Source organism: Choloepus didactylus, chromosome 9 (assembly GCF_015220235.1).
Source record: "Choloepus didactylus isolate mChoDid1 chromosome 9, mChoDid1.pri, whole genome shotgun sequence".
In the NCBI taxonomy this organism is placed as follows: Eukaryota; Metazoa; Chordata; class Mammalia; order Pilosa; family Megalonychidae; genus Choloepus; species Choloepus didactylus.
This window is the reverse complement of record NC_051315.1, coordinates 40,012,804-40,038,700: the sequence shown is the minus strand read 5'-3', so window position 1 is coordinate 40,038,700 and position 25,897 is coordinate 40,012,804. Positions and strand designations below refer to the sequence as shown.

Here is a 25,897-nt window from a genome sequence, read left to right as displayed (position 1 = left end):
TCAGACTGCTCCAACAGAACTTGTGGCTTCTTGAAAATTTTCCAGGTTCTGCACACATTTGATTTGAATTTCATTCTCCCTTCTTAAAAATATTGTAACCATTAAAAAACCTCATGTTCAAACATATTAACTTGTGTTTCCATGATTGCCTGTAGAAATCTGCTTTACATAATGTCTTAAGAGTTTGGACATGCATTTGTATATTGATGCATTTGTAGGTGACATAGGAATTGCTTGAATTAATAAAATTAGATAGACAGAAGAGAGAGTAAGAAGACCACCTTAAAAAGCACTTATACTTGAACTTATAAGTTGACTTATACTTTAGCTATGCCCCATAGGACTCATTTCATGATTCAAACAGTGTTTTCTACCATTTCTATAAAGTTAAAAAAAAATACTAAAGAAAGTTTCTTTATCGTACTTAACATAACAGCTTATGAGAAAATTTGCCTGAATTTCAACAGTGCTTCCCATGTTATATGATACTGTTCCTAAAAGAGAATTATTAGCCACTTTCAACTAGTAGTCATCCTAATATATTTTCTGGATGGAGATAAGTCCTTTTCCTGATATTGTATTTATTAAACAAATGGCTTCACCAGTACATGAGGTAGGTAGAAATAAGACTACATATAACTTGAACATTTCTGAGCTGGCTGTTAACTTGTTGGACAAAAAAACTGGGAATAGAGGGTTCAAGGGAAATTTGACTTGGCCATTCTCCCTCCATCTGTTTGCCCTGGTTCTCTTGTGGCTGTTATGTTATGACTATTCTTGATTTTCTGGGTGTCACCAATTTCTCTTGATCTTATGACCAGAATTTGGCATTTGTTTCCTGTGATTTTGTCATATTTTATTTGAATCTTTTTCTCTGTATATATTTTGAAAGGAATAGAATATTTTAAAATAAAGGTTTTTTATCTTGTTCAAAGCCAAAAAAAAAAAAAAAAAGCACTTATGCTGAAACCCATGTCCAGATGAGAGTTGTCACCTTCAAAGCTATCATTTTAGGATGTTGGATAGTTTTTCCACAGGTACATCCTGCTATTACTCAGAGCATTTTTTGAAAATCCTTCTAGAATTTCTTTGAAGACAAATTTTTCGAATTATTCTTATGATTCAGCAGTCACACCTTGTTTAGACCACAAAGGGCACCTGTTTTAGCCACCTTTTACCTGCCCAAATGTCTGCCCTCTCCCTTTAAAGTCAAATTTATCTTTAGAAACCTTTGCCTCCATTGGAAATGTTCAAAATGGTGTATCTCAGGCTCTGGAAGCAATTACCAAAGAAGAATAGCAAAATATTTTGAAAAATGGTAGCATGGTTAGAATAAATGTTTAACCTCTTTAAGTGACAAGGACCTTATAAGAGACAGTGTTGTTTTCTATTTCGTGGTCTCTGTGTATTATTTATACACACATGCACACATGCGTGGATATATTTTAGTCACTTTTTATGAAGTCCTTTATATAGATTCTGACCTATATTTGTGTTGTTTGCGTTTGGACTCTGATGAATTTTGTACTGTTTTTAGGATACTATTTCTCTTATTGGTCAGAGTACTTCTATTGTCTTCTGGAGTGCTGGCAAATCTGTATAAATTTAGTCCTTTAGATAATACATAGATAGGAAGTTAAAAATTGGTATTCCTAGGACTTAGAAATAAGGTGACATTTAGAGATGGCATTATGAAAAATCAATATTCAAATGAGAAGCTAGAAAATTCCATTTAAGTTAGAGATAAGGGTGTAGCCTGACGTGAATTCTGGGTTGTATTAGAATGTTTATAGGTATAATAGCACAGAAGAGATGTATCATCAGAAGGGAGATGCTTAATTTTGGAGCATACACAATTGTAGAGTTAGAGAGGCAAACTTGCCATGCCCATTTAAAAACTTCCCAGCTGGAAAGACAGCCTGCTCCAAGGACTTGATAATACAGCACTGATGTAGGCACAGCCCTACTGTGAAGAAAGGCTCGTGGTCATCGTGGCCTATAGCACTTTCTTTGATTTAATTCCTTGTTCCCCAAGTAATCTTCTAATTTTAATTCGGCCTCCCTGTATACCTTTCTTCAGGGAGAGATTGCACCTGATAGGCAGTTTTGAACATTTGGTTTCATTGTACATTACTCATTTGGCATTGTTGTTTATTTTGTAGATTAATCACTTCTGTGAGTTGCCTCCTCTGCAGCCAGTCTACTCTGGGATAGTGTCAAGAATGGATTTCTGTACCTGGGAGACTAAGGGCCGCAGAGTAGGTGAATCCACCAGAGGACTGTCACCTGCTGAGGCCTCTTGGTGATCATTCACCTGACCTTCCTACATGACCATTAACCTTTCCACTTTAAGTAAGCATCATCTTTGTATTTGAGCATTTTCTTAGTTCACTCATCCTAGTCATCTTTAAAGTTGAAATATACTAGGTCCTGAGTCTTTAACATGATTCTTAAGAAACTGTATGTGGGAGGGTAGTCAGACCACTTAAGGACCCTAATGGTTCTAAGCTGCCTTCTCTTTCATTTAAAAAAAAAAAAAAGGCAATTGGATAAAAATGAGTTGGATTAAATTTTCTATTTACTTAATCTTCCTATTTTTTTAAACAGGAGGTACCTATATAGTGTTACGGATTCCCGTCTATGGTAAATGACAATTATTTGGGAAGCATCTACCATCTGAATTTAAAAGGCTTTTTCTTAAAGACCTCCTTACCCTGAGATGTTATAATCCTCAACATTTATTAATTATTGAATGAATATTTATAAATTATCATTTATTGAGCACCCACCTTGTGCCAGGAAGAGTTGTAGTCACTGGGAATAAAAAGATGATTATCTGTGTTCCTCACTGAGCTGAGAAGATTAAAGCACATATAAATAATTATAAGTATGGTGAGTATTATTAGAGGTGTTTGGAAAAGAAGGAGAAAATGATTAATTCTTAGAAAGCTGGACCATAAAAGACTGATAGGAATTCCTTAAATGGAGAATTAGACAGGACAATTCCAGCACAGCGACAAACCATGAGTAGGAGTAAAGACACAGTTACCATGAACATATGTGGTAATTTATGTAGGGATGGGTGTTTGGAACTCCACTTTAGATACCTGGTGGTAGCGCTGAGAAATAAGGCTGAAGCCTAGAAAGTTGTGATTGGCTTTTCTTGTTTGTTTGTTTACAAGGCTGAGAACTTATACCTCTTGTCAAAACAGAGAGCCATGATTTAAGAGGATGTCATTATCAGATCTGTAGTTTGGAAAAATCACTCTGGAAACAGTGTCAAGATGGATTGGAGATAGTCCTTTAGGGAAGGTTTTCTAAAATAAGAGGTGATGAGGGCATCATCTAGCAGAATGAGAAGGAGGCAGATTCAGTACATACTTTTAAGGTGTAATCAATAGAACTTGGTAACAAGTTGGATGTTGGGGTTGAAGGAAAGACTGAAGAAACTCCAGGGGCATCTGAGTTAATGGTAGTACCATTGTTTTAGTTTCCCAGCTGCTAAAAAATTACCATACAATGAGACAGCTCAACAACAGAAATTCATTGGCACCTGGTTTCAGAAGCTAGAAGGCTTGCTTCCTTCCAGGACTGGGTATGTTCTGGCCAGCCAGCAATCTTTGGGGTTCCTTGGTTTTTCCATCACATAGCAATGCACATGGTATCTTCTTTCTCCTCCTGGTTCCCTTGACTTCCAGCTTCTGGCTGCTTCCAGTGAGTTCTCTCCCCATCTGACTTTCATTCTGCGTGTAAAGGACTCCAGTAATCAATCAGATTAAAGCCAACCTGATTTACTTGGGCCACACTTTAGCTGAAGTCCATACCCACTAGAATGCGGACCAAGACCAAGTCCAAATTGAGGTACGCTATTCACATCAACCATTAAACAAATTAGGGAAGATAGAGATGGGTTCGAATGTCAGGTTTTGGATTTGTTGGGTGGTGCTGGATAGATTAGAGTTTAGGAGAGAAATGGGGACATAGGTTGGGAGTTAATTCTCTTGGTGCTAAGCACAACTCATGTGCTGTCTTAATCATTACACAATGCTGAATGACAGATAGCATGGTCCCTGTTTTCTTGAGGAAATTTAGGCTTAAGGAAATAAGTCATTTGGCCAAGGTCACATAATCCCATGGATTTTTCCATAGTGTTTCCATTATCAGTTACTGTGTAACAAATCTAAATTTGGTGATTTAAAGCTACAATTTATTATTATCTCTCACAGTTCTCTGAGTTGGCTGAGCTTGGCTAGGAAGTTGAAGCTTGGGACTCTCATTTGGTTGTAACCAGATGGCAGCTGGGGCTGGAATCATCTGAAAGCTCAACTAGGCTACATATCCAAGATGGCATCTTTATTCTTGTACCAGTTGTCCTAGCTGGAATGGCTGAAACAGCGAGGAGTTGTCTGGGCATCTTACCCTCCAGGCTCTCCACATGATTAGACTGGGGTTCCTCCCTCAACAGCAGAGCAATCCTGGGAGTCAGACTTCTTACTTGGTGGTTGGCTTGCCCCAGGGTGAGCATTCTAAGAGAGCCAGGAGCCCTTGCAAGGTTTCTGATAATCTAGCCTCAGAAACCTTGGAGTGTCATCATTTCTGCTGTATTCTGTTGGTTAAAAGGGACTCACATGAAGTACACCAGAAACAAAGGCAAACACTATAATGCCTCACCAATATGGACTAAGTACCATGTGTAAACTCAGAATTGAATCTTAGAGCACAGCCTTACAGGGGAATGATTATTGTAATGGTCCCTAGATTGTTGATTCTCTTATAGGAGTCAAATCTATTCCTGAATTGTAATGGCTGTCTCCAGACTCTGAGATGCTGATCCTTTTGTGTATAACCTGATCAGTCTCTGGAACGTTGGGTATCTGTGTGACACCTGAAATTCAGAGCTAGAGCTTGGTGGGTATGAATGTCATTATTAGCACATACAGCAACTGGTAAAAAAAAAAAAAAAAAAGCTGAAAAAGGTCCCAGACTTCAATTAGACATAAGAGAGAAGCAGATCTGGTTAAGACTAGGGGAAATTGGGCCAAAGGGTAAAGGTCAAAACTGTGTTTTAAAACTTCAACTTCCATGTGAGACCAAAGGAAGAGATTTTTATTTGATACAGGACCTATATTTTCTAAGCAATATATTCTATAGTCAGTTTGCTCAAACACCATAATTAAATGGAACTTTGAATAGGAAGTGAGATGTGGTAGATTTGTATAGATTAGAGTGAAATAGCAACACATCCCAAAGTAATTTGGTCAGAGAATAAAAATATATTTGCAGGGCCCCCTTGAGGAGCTGTGGGAAAATGCAGGAGTGTTGGACATCCTCACCTGGATTGTTGCTGATGTTCTCACAAACACTGAGTACTGACAATTTGGTATGCCAAGCCCTCTAGCTTGGGTCTTGTCCTTATGAAGCTCTTTGCTGCAGAGGAGAGGATAAACCTGCTTATAATTGTGCCTAAGTGTCTCCCCTTGAGTGCCTCTTTGTTGCTCAGATGTGGCCCTCTCTCTCTAGCTAAGCCACCCCGGCACGTGAACTCACTGCCCTCCCCTCTAGTGGGAACTGATTCCCAGGGGTGTAAATCGCCCTGGCAATGCAGGATATGACTCCAGGGGATGAATCTGGACCCAGCATTGTGGGATTCAGAACATTTTCTTGACCAAAACGGGGATGCAAAATGAGACGAAATAAAGTTTCAGTGGCTGAGAGATTCCAGATGGAGTTGAGAGGTCACTCTGGTGGACATTCTTATGCACTATATAGATAACCCTTTCTAGGTTTTAATGTATTGGAATAGTTAGAAGTAAATACCTGAAACTATCAAACTCCAACCCAGTAGCCTTGACTCTTGAAGACAATTGTATAACCCTGTAGCTTACAGTAGATGACAGTGTGATTGTGAAAACCTTGTGGATCACATTCCTTTTATCCAGCGTATGGATGGATGAGTAGAAAAATGGGGACAAAGCCTAAATGAAAAATAGGGTGGAATGGGGGAGATGATTTGGGTGTTCTTTTTTACTTTTATTTTTTATTCTTATTCTGATTCTTTCTGGTGTAAGGAAAATGTTCAAAAATAGATTGGGGTGATGAATGCATAATTATATGATGGTACTATGAACAGTTGATTCTATACCATGGATGATTGTATGGTATGTGAATGTATCTCATTAAAACTGAATTTAATTTAAAAGGGGGGGGACTCATGGGAGCAGGGGTCATATATTGGAGTTCTCTGTATGGGGTTTGTATTATTTTTGCAGCTGTGCTGTAAGTTTGAAATTATTTCAAATTTAAAAAGTTTTTTAGAAAGTAAACACATTGGAGGGAGGAAGAAGATGGCAGCATAGAGAGGAGTGGAAGTTAGTTAGTCCCCCTGGAACAACTAACAAACAACCAGGAACAACTAGTAAATAATCTGGAATAACTGCTGGGGACAACCATGACTGTCCACATATCATACACTCACCTGGATTGGGAGGAATGCATGAGATTGCAGCATAAAATCTTTAATAAAAATTGTTGCCCCAGTTGAGAGCCCTCTCCCCACCATGGCAGCCCAAACTGCAAAACCTCACTGTGACAGAAACTGCTGCTCCCAGAGCAAGCAAATATAGCTCAGTCCAGTCCCAACTGGAGTTTTAATTAAGAAATGTGGACTGCTCAATAAGAGCTATGAATCCCCAACAAGCAGACGGAGGCTTTTGGTGACAACTGAACTTAGAGAGCCAGAGGACCTCTCTGGGAGGGAGGGGAGCCCAGAGGACGAGGTGCTATCTCTGGCTGACAGGTGAAACTGATGGGGGCCATGGACTGGCCCTGAAAGGGGGCTTTCTGTCCCTTTTTTGGCTCAGTGGAGAAACCTGTTATTTTCAGTCCCCAGTGCTCTGACCCAGACAAGGGTGGAGATAGCAGAGTCAGAGAGACTATTCAAATGCAGATGATATCTCCCTACGGGGTGTATCTTTCCTAAGAGGAAGGATGTGGTGCCAAGCTCTACTACCTGCCTTCCATTCAGAACGAGACCCCAGAACCTGGGGGTAAACAGCCATGGGCCACGCCTCCTTACACCAGTCGGGAGTGAGGGTCTGACAGGCACCACCTGCTAGGCAGAAAAGCACAGCAGCTTGAGGCCTCACAGAGTGTGTCAGTCTTCTAAGACACACCCTCAGGGAAACCTGATACTATTGCCTCCTTCTGTGACCTGAACCCGTTCTGGTCTAGGAAAACCTGATTGAGGTTACCAAGGAAACCAGATGCCTAGACAACAGAAAACTACAACCTATACTAAGAAAAATGAAGTTATGGTCCAGTCAGAGGAACAAACTTTCACTTCAACTGAGATACAGGAATTGAGACAACTAATGCTAAATCAATTCAAAAAGTTTAGGGAAGATATGGCAAGAGAGATGAAAGACATAATGAAAACACTGGGCGTACATAAGATAGAAATCAAAAGTTCAAAAAAACAACTGGCAGAATCTATGGAAGTGAAAGGCACAACACAATAGATGAAAGAAACAATGGAGACAAATAACAGCAGATCTCAAGAGGCAGAAGAAAACACTCAGGAACTGGAGAACAAAACACCTGAAAGCCTACACACAAAAGAACAGATAGGGAAAAGAATGGAAAAATGTGAGCACAGCTCAGGGAATTGAATGACAACATGAAATGCATGAATGTATATGTCATGGGTGTCCCAGAAGGAGAAGAGAAGGGAAAGGGGGCAGAAGCAATAATAGAAGAAATAATCAATGAAAATTTCCCATCTTTTATCAAAGACATTAAATTATAGATCCAAGAAGCACAGCATACCCCAAACAGAATAGATCTGAATAGGCCTATGCCAAGACACTTAATAATCAGATTATCAGACGTCAAAGATAAAGAGAGAATCCTGAAAGCAGCAAGAGAAAAGTGATCTATCACATACAAAGGAAGCTTGTTAAGACTATGTGCAGGTTTTTCAATAGACACCATGGAGGCAAGAAGGAAGTAGGATGATATATTTAAGATACTGAAAGAGAAAAACCACCAACCAAGAATCTTATATTCAGCAAAACTGTCCTTCAGATATGAGGGAGAGCTTAAAATATTCTCTGACAAACAGACAATAGCAGAGTTTGTGAACAAGATACCTACTCTACAGGAAATACTAAAGGGAGCACTACAGATGGATAGAAAAAGACAGGAGTGAGAGGTTTGGAACACAGTTTTGAAGTGAGAGTAGCACAGCAATGTAAGTATACTGAACAAAGATGACTGTGAGTAGGGTTGAAAGAGGAAGGTTAGGAGCATGTGGGACACCGGAAGGAAAGAGGAAAGATGAAGACTGGTACTGTATAACTCAGTGAAACCTAGAGTGCTCAACAATTGTGATAAAATGTACAAATATATTTTTACATGAGGTAGAACAAATGGATGTCAACATTGCAAGGTGTTAAAAATAGGGTGGGATTGGGGGGGAAATAGAATGAATGCAAACTAGAGACTATTAACAGAAACATTGTATTATGCTTCCTTTAAAGTAACAAAGGCAGTATACCAAAGCTAAATGCATATAAGAGTGGGACATAAGGGAGAAATATGTATGGGACTCCTGGCATTGGTGATGTTGTCTGACACTGTATTCTACTTTAGTTTAATGCTATCTTTCCTAGTGCTTCCTAGTTGTCATGTTTTGTTTTTCTCTTTCTTTTTTTCTTTCGTCTCTCTACCTTCTTTGACTCTTCCTCCTTCGGTGTGGAAGAAATGGAGACGTCCTTAGATAGATAGTGATGAGGGTGGTGAATATATAAATACATGACTATACAGGGAACCATCAGTAGTTTACTTAGGATGGAATGTATGGTGTGTGAACAAAACCATCTTAAAAAAAGTGGGTTGATGAAGGAAACTTGAGGGCACTATATTGAGTGAAATAAGACAGACACATAGGGACAAATATTGCAGGGTCTCACTGATAGGAACTAATTATAATATGTAAACTCATAGACATGAAATATAAGTTACCAGAATATAGAATGAAGCTAAAGAATGGGGAGCGGTTGCTTATTATGAGCAGAATGTTCAACTAGGGTGAACTTAAACTTTTGGAAATGGACAGAGGTGATGGTAGCACGTTGTGAGAATAACTAACAATGCTGAATGATGTGTGGAGGTGGTGGAAAGGGTAAGTTCAGTCACGTATGTCACCAGAAGGAAAGTTGGAGGTTAAAAGATGAGAATGTGTAAAACAGTGAATCTTGTGGTGGACAAGTGTCCATGATTAACTGTATAAATATTAGAAGTCTCCTTCATGAACTGGAACAAATGTATGACACTTTAACTAGAAGTTAATAATACAGGGGCATAGAGGAAAAAAATATACCTATTGCAAAGTATATACTACAGTTAGTAGTATTGTAACATTCTTTCATCAACAGTAACAAATGTACTATACCAATACTATGAATCAATAATGGAAGGGGGGTGGTTGGGATAGGGGAGGATTTGAGTTTCCTTTTTTTGTGTTTATTTCTTTTCTGGTGTAATGAAAATGTTCTAAGAATTGAAAAAAAAAATTGTGATGGATACACAGCTGTATGATGGTCCTGTGGGCAACTGATTGTATACTTTGGATCTTTGAATAATTGTATGGTATGTGAACAATCGCAATTAAAAAAAAAAAAGTGTGACACAGGGCCGGCCCCAAAGTCAAGGGGACGGAACTATACAAGGGCATAAATACCTGGGGACCATCTTTTGAGACTAGATTCCTCCACACATTGTGCTGTCCTTGGGAATAGGTGATAAATAGCCAGGAAATAGATGGATCCTAAGTGAGTCTTACCAAAGTATAAAGAGGGTGAATGAAGGAAGACCCAATGAAAATGAGTTGGGGATGGGGGGTGGGAGACCGAATGACCAGTAAGAGACAGAGGAAGACAAGTAGGAGAAAGTAATACAAAGGAAATCAGGTGAGGGGGTCACTGCCACCACAGCTGTAGGTCTTTGGATTTCTTTGTCACATCCAGAGAGTGTCATATTAAAATGACCCTATGGCTTAAATCTACTTATATTGCTTATTTGTAATGGAGCCTGGCTGTATGCTACCTGACCCCACACCACATATATACACCCAGTTCATGCCTAAAATTCCTGAGAACTTCAGTTGTTATATCCAACATAAAGCAATTACAACCTTAAATTATTTGCAAATCATCATGATTACATGTGATGTACTTTACTGAGAGTAGGCCTCTATAGGAGAAGATCAGAAAGAATATGGCACCTCGGGCTTCTTAAAGAGGAAGGTGGAAGTATTCAAGTATTTTTATGTAGAATTGGGGCTTGGGTGGGGCAGTGGGTGAAAATATTGCCACACTTCTTGCTGGTCTTGCTAAGATGTTTTTGAGTTCTAAGAATGTATAAAGTGGCATACAGTGAATTATGTTGCAGATAGAAGGAATGGGTGAAACAGAATGTTTTTATTTTTATTTATAATTAGTAATTTACTGGTATTTTCTTTATTTCAGAGCACAAAGTTATCATTGTTGGGCTGGATAATGCAGGGAAAACTACCATCCTTTACCAATTGTAAGTATTAACTACTTTCTAAAAATTATTTTGTTGTTTCTAGTTACTTTGTTTGGGTGATCTTTGATTAACAGAGGCAATAAAAGGTTATATGGGACCTTAAGTTATTCTATAAGAAAGCAGGCCAGCCATAAACCAGGAGCCAAATTTAAGCAACTGTTCCTGGAGAGCTAGAAATTTATATGACATTGAACATGTCGTTGAATTGTTTTGCACTAAAGCTTTTTCAGTTGTAGACAGTAGAAAAACATTTGTTTTTATGGTTTCCTGAAAGAATCTGGAGTATTCCAGATAATCCACTACCTAGTTCTACCTCTGTTTAAATCCTTAACTCTCTTGTTACGAGCTAGTAGAAAAGGGTATAAAATATAGAAGTAGGTCAGGCTGATTTGTCTCTTGATTGAAAACATTGTTCAAACAAGCTAGCTTCCTTGCTAATTATAATATATATGAACTTCCTGTCTTTTCAGTTCTATGAATGAAGTTGTACATACATCCCCTACAATAGGAAGTAATGTAGAAGAGATAGTCATTAATAATACACGTTTCCTAATGTGGGATATTGGTGGTCAAGAATCTCTTCGTTCTTCCTGGAACACTTACTATACTAACACTGAGGTAATGTTTCATAATATACTAAAACTTCTGTGAACAGAATGCTTGGGAAACTCTTTCTAGATTATAACCCTTATATTTGTTAATCCCCTTGAAATACCACAGCAGGTTAATATAAGTAGAGTTCAAGCATAGTAGAATCTTTGATTCCCTGTTTCAGGGTCATTGTTTTGTATATCCGCTCTCATTGAACAGCTATAGGGAGAAGGTGATTGATTAGTCTGATTATACATTGATCCCAGTACTCATCTTAAGGAATTGTTTTTATTTGAATTCTGTCTCACAGTTTGTAATTTTATTTCTTTCTTACTATTTATGTTTGGTGGGGGGTGGAGAGTTAAATGAGAGAGCTTTGGTAGTTTGACCCTGGCCAAAGTTTTACTGTGCATTTTCTTTTGGTTATAATGCAATTTAGGCATAATCATTTGTTTTTATTTACATGTTATTTCCTAAGAGAAAATTTTGGACTTGTGACATTTGAAAGCTTCATTGTATAGACCTTCTGAATTGAAACTTGTAGTTGAAACACTACAACTGTTTTTGTAGTGCTGATTATAAGTTAATAAGACATCTCCTAACATATATAAAAATGACTGTTTAGATTCTCTCTAATGAACTGATCCCCCAACACTTCATTAAGCATTTGATCATGTTTTGGGGGGAAGGAAAGGTATATATGGTTAGTACTCCTGTATATAAAGGTGCAGGTATAAAAATCATGGCAACACTTTGAAAACCTAACAGCTTTAATAGAAAACAGTAGTCTTACAGTAATAAACTATCTAACAGTAAGCTAACAAGTAAGAGAAGACACGATTCTCTTATCTGTCTGCTTTATGGTTGATGAAATTAGAAGAATTGAAAGGACCCTAAAAATCACAGTGGCTTATTTGGAAATTTAAAATTAGTCCTAAAAAATAAATATTGTATGTTAATGATAGGCAGTCAAAATAAGCTTGGGCATTGCAAATTCCATAAGTGTGTAAGTTAATTTTATGGCTGCTGCTGTTTCCCTCCTGCTTTACTGTAAAGAAGACGGCAGTGTAACTGAACCCTGTACGCTTCTTTGCCTGTCTTTCATCACATCTTCTAATAACCAGCCTCACTGTCAGTTCAGGATAGAGCTGTGCTTGCAGGTAGCAGGTGCCATTTGTATAAAGCAGAGAACATGATTTTAGAATGTTCTTTTGTTGATTTTTAAAAAAATTAGTTTATTACATTAATCTCCTCCCATATACACATGCCCTTTTGGTTTTGAAGTTGATATTAATTAGTAATATCTGCCTAAAAATAACTTGAATTTAGGGCCATAATGTATTTTTTATATATTTATAGTGCAAAATAGATGATGGTCCCCTTAGAATTCAAGATACTAATTTAGAAAACAAATGTCTGTTACAGTTTGGTTAGAATATTAGCATATTTTCTCTTTAAATATATTTGAGTTAGAAATGAATCAGACCTTTAGGTTTAACAATGTTCAGTAGATATCTGGTTTTCCAACAATGCTATAAGATTCTAATTTCTTGATATTTGTAGCTTATAAATCACATAAGCACTTTATAAATTTCACAAATACCAAAATATGTGATCACTAATGATTTTGTTTTGTAATTATTTTAGTTTGTAATAGTTGTTGTGGACAGTACAGACAGAGAAAGGATTTCTGTAACTAAAGAAGAGCTGTATAAAATGTTAGCGCATGAGGTAAGTAGTGTTTTTGCATTAGAGTTGTGGGGGTGTTTGTATCACATTTATTCTTGCTACTTTTGCATGAGGCTAGTATCTATTTTGAATTTTTTTAAAAATTACGTATCTGCTGGCCATGCCTGCTTTATTATTTTGACACTTCCCAAATTGGAAGTGTTTCTGAAAGCAACCGGAAGGTTGTGAAGTCAGTTGTAGAACTTTATTTCACTTATCCTAGATGAATTTGGTCTAGAAGTTTACCTGGGCAAAAAGAATTCCTATATGTGGCTTTCATTTTGGTTTGAATAGATTAATTTGTACAGAAGAATAATACCTGAAATGAGATTTAAAAGTACCTAGGTGTATAGCAAGTCTTAATTGTTACTCAGTTATCAGACTAACATTTAAGTGTTGCTCTTAGGTTTCCTTGATGTTGCCCCTTTGACTAAACAAAACTGTATGACTAGCCACATTTTCTTAGCTCTTAAAAAATAATACTGGTAGCATGATTTAAAAGTTGAATAAACTGAATAATATAATCAACTTAGTAATAATAAAAGAGACTATAAAATCATAAAATAATTACTATAGTGACGATAGATTATTTTAATGCCTTTTATTGCCTTTTATTCTCGATTCTTATTTGTGCTTGGAACTGGAAAAGTTTTTAGATGAATAGAGTATAATTTTTACGTTTAGTAGAATTTTAGTAAAGCTTAAGAAAATTGGAATGTGTTTAACAAAATCTGACATTAATTTTAATATTGGTTTGATGATTTGCTTTAAGACTTGCATTTGGCATTTTCCAGGTAACCTTTTAAGACTTTAGGAAAATCCAGTAAGGTAGTTAGGTAAATTGAGGTTCCTCGTATTTCTTATGGTGATCACACCCACCAAGATGTACCTTTCCCTATTATGAACTTTGATCCTGGCAACAGTGTTAGATCTCCTGGGGTTTTAAAAAAATGCATCTTGGCATTGGGCATTCATTTATTTATTTCCATTTCTAGTTTGGAAAACAAGCCAATAAACTATAAAGGAGGCAGAAGACTAAGGATTTTTTTTTCTTTTCCCCTTTGTATTTTATTAAAATGCATCATTCTTCAGTTTATACCAAAGGATTGTTTTATTGTTGCTTTATGAAGGCTTTGGAAAAAGAAAAATAAGATTCAAATGTGTTTGTCTTTTAGCTGTATTTTAAACTCAGTAATAGGTAGCTTTACTGTTTGATTTTTACTCTATTAATCAATATGTTGTTGCATGAGTATGTAAAGGGCACAGAGGTAGGGATAAAACAATGTCCTTAGACTTTCCTAGCTAGAGGCATTAATTTGGCCTCATCTGTTAGAGATGAGGCCAAATTAACATCTGTTACAGATTAGGCCAAATTATACTTAGCCTCATCTGTTACAGATGAGGAAACAGGCCCAGAAAGATTGTGATATGACCAGGCTTGTAAGGTCCCGGATTTGCACTTAAGCATTCTCAGTTAAGAACTCATGTTCTTGGCTAGGAACAAAAAAGAAAAAGACATACATAGGGATTAACTGGGAAGGGAAAGGAAATGGAATAGTGAGACTACCAGAGAAGAAAGGAATTGCAGATGAAGTTGGGAGCTAGACACTAAGGAGGGTTAGGAAGAGCCAAATAGGCAGTTCTGGATAGAGACAAATGGATTAAAGGAACAATCTATTTGAATGAAAAGCAAATTTAGACATGGGATCAGTCTGATGTTTCATATGTGCTGCGATAAACAAGAGCTTATTATCGTTATCACTGAGAATGGTTCATTACATGTATTACAAAGTGCAAAACTATAAAAAGTTTTAAAATATTTCTCAAAATTTCATCGTAAGTGAAGTCCAAATCTTTGAAACTCATAAATTTTTAAATGGTCCAAACACAAAAGTATACGTGAAATTTTTATTCAGGATGACTCAGGTTCTAGGAATTACCTTCCCAAATGAAGATTTGAAAAACAAATTGACAACTTTATCTGGCATATAGAAGATACTAAGTAAATGTGTCTTGCATTACTGTTATTCTTCTCTTTGATTAAAAACTAAAATATATTTTAGACCCTTATGAATGAGTCTCCATTTTGTAGTATAATGTTTTTCAAAGTGTTTAAAATGGCTTACGTACAGAAAAATCACTATTTTTCACCTTATACTTTGATGCCTTGTTAAGTCAAGTTTATAAACAAACTTAATCTATCTGTTTTCATTCATTATCTTATCCATATCATGGATATTTGCTTCCGAGTTTCTGTAATAAAAACGAAGGCAGAGTTTCTTTCCTGTCCTCCTAAATATTTTTAAATTGCTGTTGTTTTATTATTTTTAAACCAAGAACTGCCCCCCCCCCAAATGTTCCTGCTTGTGAGGTCTAGAAAAAAATTATATTCAATATGGGATTTTATTTTAAGATCTTTCAATAAATAGCTTTATGTTTGTGTTTCCAATTTTCTGTTCTGGGACTCACCCAAATAATTTCACTACTACAAGTTATGAATACAAATCATTTACAAAGAAAATAGCATAAATAATGTGTCCTAACTTGGTACCAAGTATTTCTAATATCAGAAGTTTGTTCTTTGAACATGTCAGTATTATCAAACCTGAATTAAATAAAAGACTTCAACACACACTAGCAAGAGATATTGAAACCTGGAAGATAGTAATTAAATCCCATGGAAAGTTCACCTACTCAGTGACCCAGCCACATATCAACTATTGATAATCATGTATTTTCCATTTAAGATAAGGAAAAAATATTTGTATCCTTACTGATAAATATTTTTGCACTAGTTTATAGTCTGTCCCTTCAAAGTTTTGCCTTTTATAAAGAGAGATGAGCTGAAGTGTAAGTAAAGCTAGATGACATGAAATCTTAAAACTGTTAACATTCTAGCAGTGTCCTTTTCTGACCATGCTAGTCAGGTAATTATATCATTATCTGTGGTAGCGTTAATACCTGCCCTCCTGCAGAGGTCACTGTAAGTAAAAGTCATTCTGACTGTTATATAAAACATAACTCCTTTTAACCAAATAAGACATTTCCTATTTACATTTTTTATTTATATGAAAAAGAATCAAAAAATCATCAAAACTATTCTAACAAGAGTAAAACAGTGTGGACTAATGTCATTTTGTACCTACTGAAGACTTTTCTTGCTTCAGACACACACATGCACACATTATTGAAACCCCAGATATCTCACTAAAATCCCTAATAAGAGAGATGGGATTCAATGCAGTTGAGAAAATTTGCAAACATAGTGCCAAAACCTGAGCTTTCTCAGTTTCTCTTAATATTTATAGGCCACATATTTATGAGCATTTAATCCACTGGTTGAGTCCATCTTTCATGGATTCTTAACTCAGGATCTATGAATGGGCTTTAGGGTGTGTATTAATCTCATAAAATTGTATGTAAACTTATTTTTGTATATATTCAAATGTACATTTTTATTGGAAAAAGTACCATAACTCTTAATAGATTATCAAGAAATTCCTTGACTTTAAAGGTATAGGAGGGTGGCCGGGGGAAGAGACTAAGAAACCTTTGACCTGTTTTTTGGGTAAAGCATTATACTAGTCATCATGGGGTATGCCTAAGGATGACTGATTCTCGCCTTCAGGGCAATAAGTGAACTGACATTTGCTGAACTATCACCATAAGCCAGGCACGGAACCAAGTGTTTTATATGTAGTAACTCATTCATTCAAACCACATCCCCAGAAAGTAGGTTGATGGTGAGCTCAACATTTCACAGATGAGGGACAGGAGCTACACTGGAAAGATCTCCGCTCAAACCTGACTCTTACTGAGTAGCTGTATGACCTTGTATCAGTTACTTAGTCTCTGAATCTTAGTTTCCTCATCTGTAAAGTGGGAATAGTAAAGCCTACCTTATAGAAATCTTGTGAGGATTAGCGAGATTATATTTGGAAAATGGTTAGTGTGATGGGTCTCTTGCTCATACTAGACACTAAATAAATGCTAGTTTTGAAAACAAATTCAGAGAGGTTAAATAACTTGCCTCGAAGTCTTAGTGTAGAAGTGGTAGAATTTACTATCTAATTGGGAGAATTTGGTAAGTTTAATGTCAATGCAAGATGGCCCCATCAGACATATTCAAAACTAAGGATTCTCCATGGACAAAGATAGAAGAGCTAAGCCTTGGAGGATGAATAGAATTGATTTATGATAGCCATTCTCAACTGAAAATTAAGACCTAAAACCCTAAAGTGTACATTGTATGTAATGAATTAACTTCTTATGTGCCTAGAAGGTACTAGCTATGTATATTGTTGAAAGACTTACAATACAGTCACTCAACTCATTTTCTGTAGAGTTTAATTCTCTTGTAGGACCCTGACTGAGAAAGCCTGCTTTAGAAGATTGGAGGGAAGGGAATGTATGCAGAAGAAATGATTTGAACAATACAGAGATGGGAATGCCTAAAACTGTTTTGAGAACAATAGCTAGATTGCATATTATAGCAGAGTATTTCTATAGAGAGTGATATAAGACAAAAAAGGATAGGTTGGGGTAGGATTTTGGAAAGCTCTGAGTGTCACGCTAAAGGGGAGTTGATTGGAGGAAAGGTGTATATATGATAAATATGTCATTTCTGCAAGATTTAACATGATTGACAGTGTACAAGACAGGAACAAGTGGAGCCTTGAATTTTAGGAGCAAATTCTGTACAACTGGCCCCAGGTTGAGACCTGCACCAGCTAGGAAACTATTGCAGTAATCTCAGCCTAAAGTGGGTTAGTAGTGGCGAAAATGGAAGAGATCTTCCTTTAGCAGATTTTGAAATAGCTACACTTTTTATATAGATTGTTGTACTTTCTACAAGAATTTTCTCATGTCCTTCACAGCAGCTCTTTGAGGTGAGGTGGTTAGGGTGTAATTTGGGACTATAAAAAATATGTAAATCCATACAAGCATTCATTTATTCATTTAAAATATATAGGCAGTTCTGCATTAAGATTATTGTCTATCAATATATGGGCTGTGAGATGCTTTTATGTTGAGTATTTCAGAAATTCTAAGTTACCAAGATTTTGAAAAATATTCTCAAGTCATAAAATTTATGGAGAAATGCACCGGCCTTTACAGTTTTGTTTACTTTTATAGGACCTAAGAAAAGCTGGATTGCTGATTTTTGCTAATAAACAAGATGTTAAAGAATGTATGACTGTAGCAGAAATCTCCCAGTTTTTGAAACTAACTTCTATTAAAGATCACCAGTGGCATATCCAGGCATGCTGTGCTCTTACAGGCGAGGGGTAAGAATTCTTCCTCTTGGATAACTTGTATTTAGCTTAGACACATGCATTTCTTCTTAAAATCAATACATAATGTAAGCCTACCATGTACAAAAGCCTTGTAGGATATATGTGAGGCACAGTCCATGTCTACAGTCTGTAAAGTGTAAAACATGCAGCATACACATAATACACATAAGACATACTGAACTAATACATGTGAGAATATAGATGTTATAGTTATTGTAGGAGCTCAGAGAAATGGGAGTGTCATTGAGAGCTGGAGAAATCAGGAAATACTTCTTAGGATGGTGGTGGGACTTACATTGTAAGAAAGGAACTAATATTTGATGAGCATGTCCTGTGTCTTGAGTGCTTTCCATACAACATGTCATTTAATCCTCCTAAAGACCAGTAGACCAATTGTTTTTAATTCACATTTTGTCCATAAAGAAGCCTAAATAGAAGAAGATTCATATGTGAAGTTAGTTTAGGGGTACTTCTCTTGTCACCAGTCTTGTCAAGAGAGAGTTGTTGCATTTAGAATTTAGAATTGGGGAAAGTGTGGCATGAGGTTCTTTCGTTCTGGAATGAGAGGTGTTGGAAAAGAGGTAGGTGCCTACAGTAGGATTTTGCCCTTGTCTAGTGCCCGGATATGAAAGGATTTCAAGAAGGAGGTCTTAGTGGTCAGCATTGTAAGGTCAAGGACCAGGAGGATGGAGCAAGTACCATTGAGTTTAATTATAAATGAGTAAATTCAATCAAGCAGTTGGGTCAGAAGCAAATTCCATGTATTGGGAAATGGACATGGGGTAAGTGCAGTTTAAAGATGAAATGGATGTTAGGAAACAAAATGCAAGTGTAAACTCTTAAGTTTGGCAGGAAGAGGAAGGAGAGATGAAATAGAGGAGGTTGGAAATGGGCTACAAAGCTAAAAGGAGGAGCAAGGTAAAGTAAAGTTTTTGTTGTATATGTGTTAAAGTACAGGAAAAAAGAATTAAACTAAAGTTAAAGCATTCTAAATAGAGATCCTAAATTTTGGTTAAGGTTTTTCAGGTGTTAAGACAGGGCAGAAGCTTGAGGTATAGATAGATGAGTTAGTTAAGGGAATGTGGGAGAAATTCCATTCCTTTCAAGACTGTGGCAAAGGGTAAACCAATATAAGGAACCATTGAAGCCAAATCTTACTCAATGAAATAGAAGGTACTTTTACCCAATGATAACAATTTGAAGAGCATCATTGGAACATTAAAAAAGCAAATTTGTTCATTTTAAAGGGTCATAGATAATACCAGTTGTCCCTATAGTCATTTAAGTAAAAATATTTTGTCTGTTACATTTTCTTTTGTCAAATAGTTTAATCTAATACATGTTCTGAGATACATGTATAAATAGATCTATCAGAGATCTCTAAGCAAAACCACTGATTATGTTACTAATTTAGCAATAAAGACAAGTCATCTAGGATTGACATAAGATTTAATTTATATATTTTGATAATTGAATAATTGTGGAAAATGTATCATTAGGACAGATATTAACTGACAATTTAATTTTAAAAAGGAAATTAATAGATGATAGTATCTTTTCAACTCTTGGTTCTTTGGGGCTTCCGTTTGCAGCTCTTAACAAATGGAAGTGTTTGGGTTTGGTGAAATGTTCTAATTTCCTTCTGCGGTTGGGTCCCCTTTGTCTAAATTCTTGGCTTTAGTATTGGTCAGCATTTTGGTTCATTGGATTGGAGATATCAACTTTGGAGTTAGGTCTGATTTGGTCTCTCACCTCTGCCATTTGTGAACCTCTCAAAGCCTGGGCTTCCTCTGTGTTACAGGAATGACTCCAGTCTCAGTGTTGTGGAGATTAATTAAGATAATGTATGGAAAAGTGCTTAGCACAGTTTCTAGTTTGCTACTACTCATTTCACAGTTTGGAGTTAAATAATCTATTCATTTATTATTTTAATTATTTTATATTATTTTCTATCAGTAGCTTAAAAGTAAGGAATCTAGTAACAGGGAAACCATTTATTTACCTAGTCACCATCTCTTGTGTGTGTCTTTTACATTATTGGAGTCATGTTTTCATAAAACTATGTAACTCCAATTTTTTAAAATTTTAACATCATAGCATAGTTTCTCATATCTATAAAAGCTTCTGATAGATTATAGTTACTCCTTAATAATAATCCTTCATTTTATTGTAACATAATATGTGTAAACCTCTCCCTCTTACTAAACATTTTGTTTCTTTTACCACAATGAACATACCTGTCTGTATTTTGGATTATGTTCAATTAACCGTATTTTAGCTATAACTGGTATAAGTAAAGTGAAATACTTTATTTCTGCAAATTTTTAAGTATACAGATGTAACATAGATATTATGTATATACTTTGTTTTAACCACCCGACATATATTTAGTTTTACTGTTCTGCCATTTTTATTTCATTTATATTATGAGCATTTTTTCATATAAGAAAGTCTTTGAAAGGTAAGTTTTTAATATTCCATCATATGAATGTTCCATAATTTATTAAATTTTTTCTCTGTTTCTAGACGTTTAAACTCTACTTTTTTTCCTATTTTGATGCTTGAATGAACAGCCATATACATAAATTTATGTACGTCTCTGATTATTTTTTTAGGATACATTTTTAAAAGTAAAAAAAAAAAGGTAAAGAATATTGATATTTTAAATCTTTTTATTACATATTGCCAAATTGCCATTTATAGTAATTTATTGTCAATTATTGAGCTCCTTTTGTATGTCAGGCAGAATTCTAGACACTAGAGATACAACAGAGAACCAAAAAGACACGGATGTACTGTGGGCAAATATGAGAGTATGGTTTCACTAAATCAGCGCCAGCATAGTGAATATTATTGGTTTTTAAATCATTGACATTTAAGTGAATGAAAAATAATATGTTCTTTTAATTTGCTGTTCATAGATTTTCAGTTCAGAATTTAATAAAATTATTTGATTCTCTTTATAGACTGTGCCAAGGACTTGAATGGATGATGTCACGACTTAAGATTAGATGATCTCTGCTGACCTCTTCGCATAGACTGTGTAAACGAAGTGCTGGACTTTTCCTGAAAGCTGCAAAAATTAATGGTTTAGATATATTTATAATAAACTGATTTAAACTTTTTCTATAAGAAGAAAAATTAAGACCACTTATTTGAAAACAAAGATGAAGTCTCACCTTCCAATTGGCTTTCTCATTAGTTCCTTCCAAAGTTAAATCTTAAAGCTGTGACTGACATTTTTCTCATAATGAAAATGACCCCTCTCAGGACATTGTGTAGCCTGTGGTAAGTATAAAAGAAGGAAGACATTTAAGACCTTTATTGTCAGTATAAACCTCCCTAGTTGAATGTTGTTCTCTTCTTGTTCTAATAAGTCGCAGTACAAATCAGCACAGATATTCAGTTCCCAATATTTTAATGTGTAGTGTTACCTATGAAAAGTATTTTGCATTATGTTGTGTATGTATTGTGTATATACCTCAAGTTTGAGTTAATGGCTTTGATTTATGTTCTCAAAAAAAGTGAGTAACACGAAAATTAATTTATCCTTAGTTGTAACCATATGTGATGAGTACTGGCATTGGTGTTAAGTGCCATTTTGTACTTTCACCCTTAGGTTCTCTGTATTGTAATAACCAACCCCCAAATCATTGAACTGCTCTTAAAACAAAAAAGAAAGGAAGAAAGAAAAAGGAAAAAAACTTGATGTTGAGTACATATTTTTTTGTTGATCAAATCACACGGAAACATATACTGAAACTGAATGGAACTTATATCAAATTCTTGGCTTAAGTATTTCTAATGGGCAGAATTACATGGCGAATAATTATCAGATCATTCCGTGTATAGGTCCGTATGCCATCTATATTAATGAATAAATTGTTGATCCACTCATCAGTCATTACTTGTGATTAAAATTATCAAGTAATTTTTTTCAACATTAATTGAAAATGTTTTGTGAAACATGTCTATCCAGAGAAGTAATAGAATATTTTTTGGTATTAACTTATATGTTGAGCATTTAAAGTAAATTTCGGATGAAAAGTGAAGCATATTTTCTAAGCAACAACAATAATTTCATATTTCTAATTTTAGGAATTGGAATAGTTTGACATATTTTATTTCTGTTGTCTTGTATCATCTTCGACCACATGAACACAGTTTGACAATTAGAAGAGGCAGATGTTTTTTGAATGCTTTTAATTAAGAATTTCGTATAAAAATTGATTGATGTGATGTATCATTTTCACTAAGAAGTAACTTGACCTGTCATAACTTTTATGTTTACTTAAGGTATTTTTTTTTCATTATCTGAAAGTTGAAGGTATTTCTGTCATACTGTAAATTTATCATAAATGTGTTAAAATATATTCTGGGTACTCTTACTTGCATCTCATTTATGCCCTGAAAATCTGAAGGCTAATTCAAACTGACATGTTTTAGAATATTCAAGAAGAAAAATGACTACTTTTGGATTTCCTGAAGGTTTTAAGTGAGAAATAATAGTACATTCTATAAGCATTGACAAAATTTTGGAAGTTCATTTCAATAAAATAAAACAGCATCTAAATCCAAGTCAGACATGACAAATCAGTGTTCCACATTGGATGTTTTGTGTTTTAGATTCATATTATGATGTTTAATGTGCATGTATAACATTTTGATATTTGTCAACATGCTTTTACAAAAGTAAATCCTAAACTACTAAGCTTTATTTATTCATATGTTCTCAAAACTTTCTAATCACCATAAGAAATTACTTGTATATTAAAAATTCCCTTAAAAACCCAAATCTGTTTTGTAGATGCTACAGTTTTATCATAGACAAATATTCTATAAAGTAGCCCAACAAATCCATACTTTTTGCCCTTTCTATCTTTCAATTTCAATAATCATGCATTTAGTCCTTTGGCAGCCACCTCATTTCAGTAAAAGAGCACATTCCCATATCATCAAGGTGTTGGCTGAAGTTTATTATTAATTGGATGTTTAAAGCATGCACTACATTGCAACTGTAGGTTTAGTGTTGAATTGTTGATATGGCATCCTGAGAATGCATGGAATCTTTTACTACATTTATAAAACTTAATTTTTTTTGTTGTTTTCTACCTTCTGGGCTAAGCATTAGAAATAAGATGGTGCTTATGTTCTTGTACATAAAAAAAAATTAAAGCTGGGAGAAAAAAAAAGATTTAATCAATTATGAAAATATCAAATCATTTTAACAGTATTACTTCCAAAGAAGTTGAAGAGGCTCATGAATAGTCATAGGGGCAATTTATACGTAGTATAAATGGAATTAAGCAAAGGATAATGCTTTTGGTTTTTAAATATGCCACTTCTGTGTGTAAACAAACATTTTATTTAGGGTCATTCTCAGTTTTGAAAAGAACAAAGCTTCATACCTCTGTACATGTGGCTGTATTTAACCTGTTTTTTGATACCAATTTTGAAAGTAGTATAGCTTCTCTTTATATCTTGGTAAAAGTCTCTGTTAGCATTTAAATATTTTTAATTTTGTCATAATAGCATTTATAAATTATATCTTACACATTGTATTGAGGACTCTGAAATTTTCAGTTCTCTTTCAGTTTCCCAGCACATCTTGGCCCTCACAATGGCCAGAGAATACAATGAAGGCAGGTGAGTTGGGAGCAGGGAGTGGGTCGGGAAGTCCTCATCTTATATGATATTTTGCCTTAAGAATAAAAAAAAAGTGCTTTAGCACTGTAGGCTGACATTTTTAGTACAGATATTTGTGGTGATTTTAGAAGTGTGACATGAAATAGACGAGTTTTTCTGGCCTTTAAGAAGTACCTAGTAGGTAGTTGACAGTAGAGATCACAGAAGTGCAGAAAGCTCAAGGAAAGGCACGAAGTCCCTGAGATTTTCTTTTCCTTTTCATCTGAGTGTATAGTATTAAGATGCCTAGAAGTGGGACTCTTGTCCCCTCTTACATTTCTTGCTGTGACTACAGCAACCACATACAGTACAGACAACCTCAAAATCTGTTTATATTAGTGTAAATAGAAAAGCTAGATTACTTTCTAGTTTTCTCTGCAGGCATTTTTAGGAATATATCTGTAGTTTGTTTAACTTTGTATATAGAGGAGTAAGCAGCACATTGTAAATTATCTGTGGAATTTGGGGTCATCTCTCAATTGCCCAGTTGTATCCTTACATCAGTCCCTTTTACAAAGCTGGATCGAGACAAGTTTTCTTCACATGACTTAACTTTGACCCCTCTTGCTGTCTAAATAAACCCAAACTTCTTTCCTTGCTTCAGGTATCCCTTGCTCTCCTGTATTTTCATTCACCATCAATGAAGACATGTCATATCAGTCCTGGGGGTATTCTTAACTTTGACTATACCCATTGTTTCCCAAACCACTAGTTTCTACGTAGGTTCTCCAGTTCTTCCTATCTTCCCAACACTGGCTTGATTCATTGATTTGGACTTTGGTCACTCATGAGCATTGTCACAAGTTTGCTTTTTGAGCAGTATATACATGACAGTAGTAGCAAAATCCTTTTGATGTTTTAAAGCTTCTTAATTTTAGCCTCATATGCTAAGAAGTAGATTCGGAAAAATAAGAGAACTACCCAGACTCTGCCAGCTCTTTGACCTACTATTTAGGCACAAAGGGGATTAAGTAATAAGTGTATTATCTTTCCATTACCAAGAATGGGCTGCATTTTGAAGAATACCAATACGAACAGTTTAAACTGTTAAAAAGATACCAAACCAGATTTATATGTTGTGTTTAACCTAAAGAAATCTTTAAAAACTGTTGCCCACATGCCATTCTTTCCTGATGTTTACTTAAAGAACAAGGATAAACATTAGTTAGTTGCCTAGGGAAATTAGTAATAAGAAGCCTATTTTTACAAAATAGACCTGTTGAAATGGGCTTTATAAGACATCAAAATAGTCAGCTATCATGTATTTACTCTTTGTAGATGCAGGTGTAATATAGAAAATACTTCTTTAAAGCTCTACTTGTACAAAAATAAAACTATATCATGCTGCCCCAAAGAAGGTATGATAGATTGTTTTAAGACCATCATGTGGAATAAAGGAAAGGGAGTCAGGATTTAAAACGTTGGATGCTAAAAGTTGACTTTCTACTAAACCCTATAATTGTATGTGGAATTACAAAAAATGTAACAGGATGCAGTTGGGTTAGTTATGCAATCTTTTCAGTTGTCTGGCCTTATTTATTGTTCTAAAAACCAAACTTTAAATCTTTATGGTGTTGCCTGCTAGTTACACTGTTCTTTGGTAGAAAATTCCTGTAGTCTGTACTCAAGAAGTGCCTAAAATTGATTTGTGATGATTTTTGAGTCCATCTAATAAATTATATGTGTTTTCTATAGTATTGTATGTGCTTTGCTTACTGACACAGCCCTAAGGGTTTCTAGGTCACAATTCATACTTTATCTGAATAAAAGCTTTGAAGTTGAAGATATCCATTATAACATCAAGAAATCAGTTTAAGGGAGCAGGTTGAAACCAGTTTGCTCTCTTTCCTAATACAAATATTCCATGATCCTGGCAGAGACTAGAAAGCTGAACTCTATTCCTGTATTTTTTTTTTTTTAAGTAGCTTTAAATACACAGATAATTTTCTGTGTAATAAAATAAAAGTTTGTTGCTTGCATAAGAGTAGCCTCTTAATTCTCCTCATTCT

At 35.3% G+C, this 25,897-nt stretch overlaps 1 protein-coding gene across 4 annotated transcripts in view; it reads left to right on the top strand.

The window, feature by feature from the left end:
* Nucleotides 1-25,585, top strand: part of ARL5A (ADP ribosylation factor like GTPase 5A) — a 32,367-nt gene extending 6,782 nt beyond the window's left edge. Inside the window, exons 2-7 of one of the 4 annotated variants that reach the window (XR_005218772.1) lie at nt 10,527-10,587; nt 11,058-11,205; nt 12,826-12,909; nt 18,043-18,194; nt 21,170-21,491; nt 23,787-25,585. Coding sequence is in view for 3 of the 4 variants with exons in the window: in XM_037849296.1 (XP_037705224.1) it covers nt 2,328-2,352; nt 10,527-10,587; nt 11,058-11,205; nt 12,826-12,909; nt 18,043-18,194; nt 21,170-21,218 (519 nt within the window). In the remaining variant the exon portion in view is untranslated. Of the gene's footprint in view, nt 1-2,162; nt 2,353-3,716; nt 3,862-10,526; nt 10,588-11,057; nt 11,206-12,825; nt 12,910-18,042; nt 18,195-21,169; nt 22,147-23,786 lie in introns of those variants that run through there. The other 3 variants (XM_037849296.1, XM_037849297.1, XM_037849294.1) reach the window with 3 other exon arrangements.
* Nucleotides 25,586-25,897: the final 312 nt, after the last annotated feature.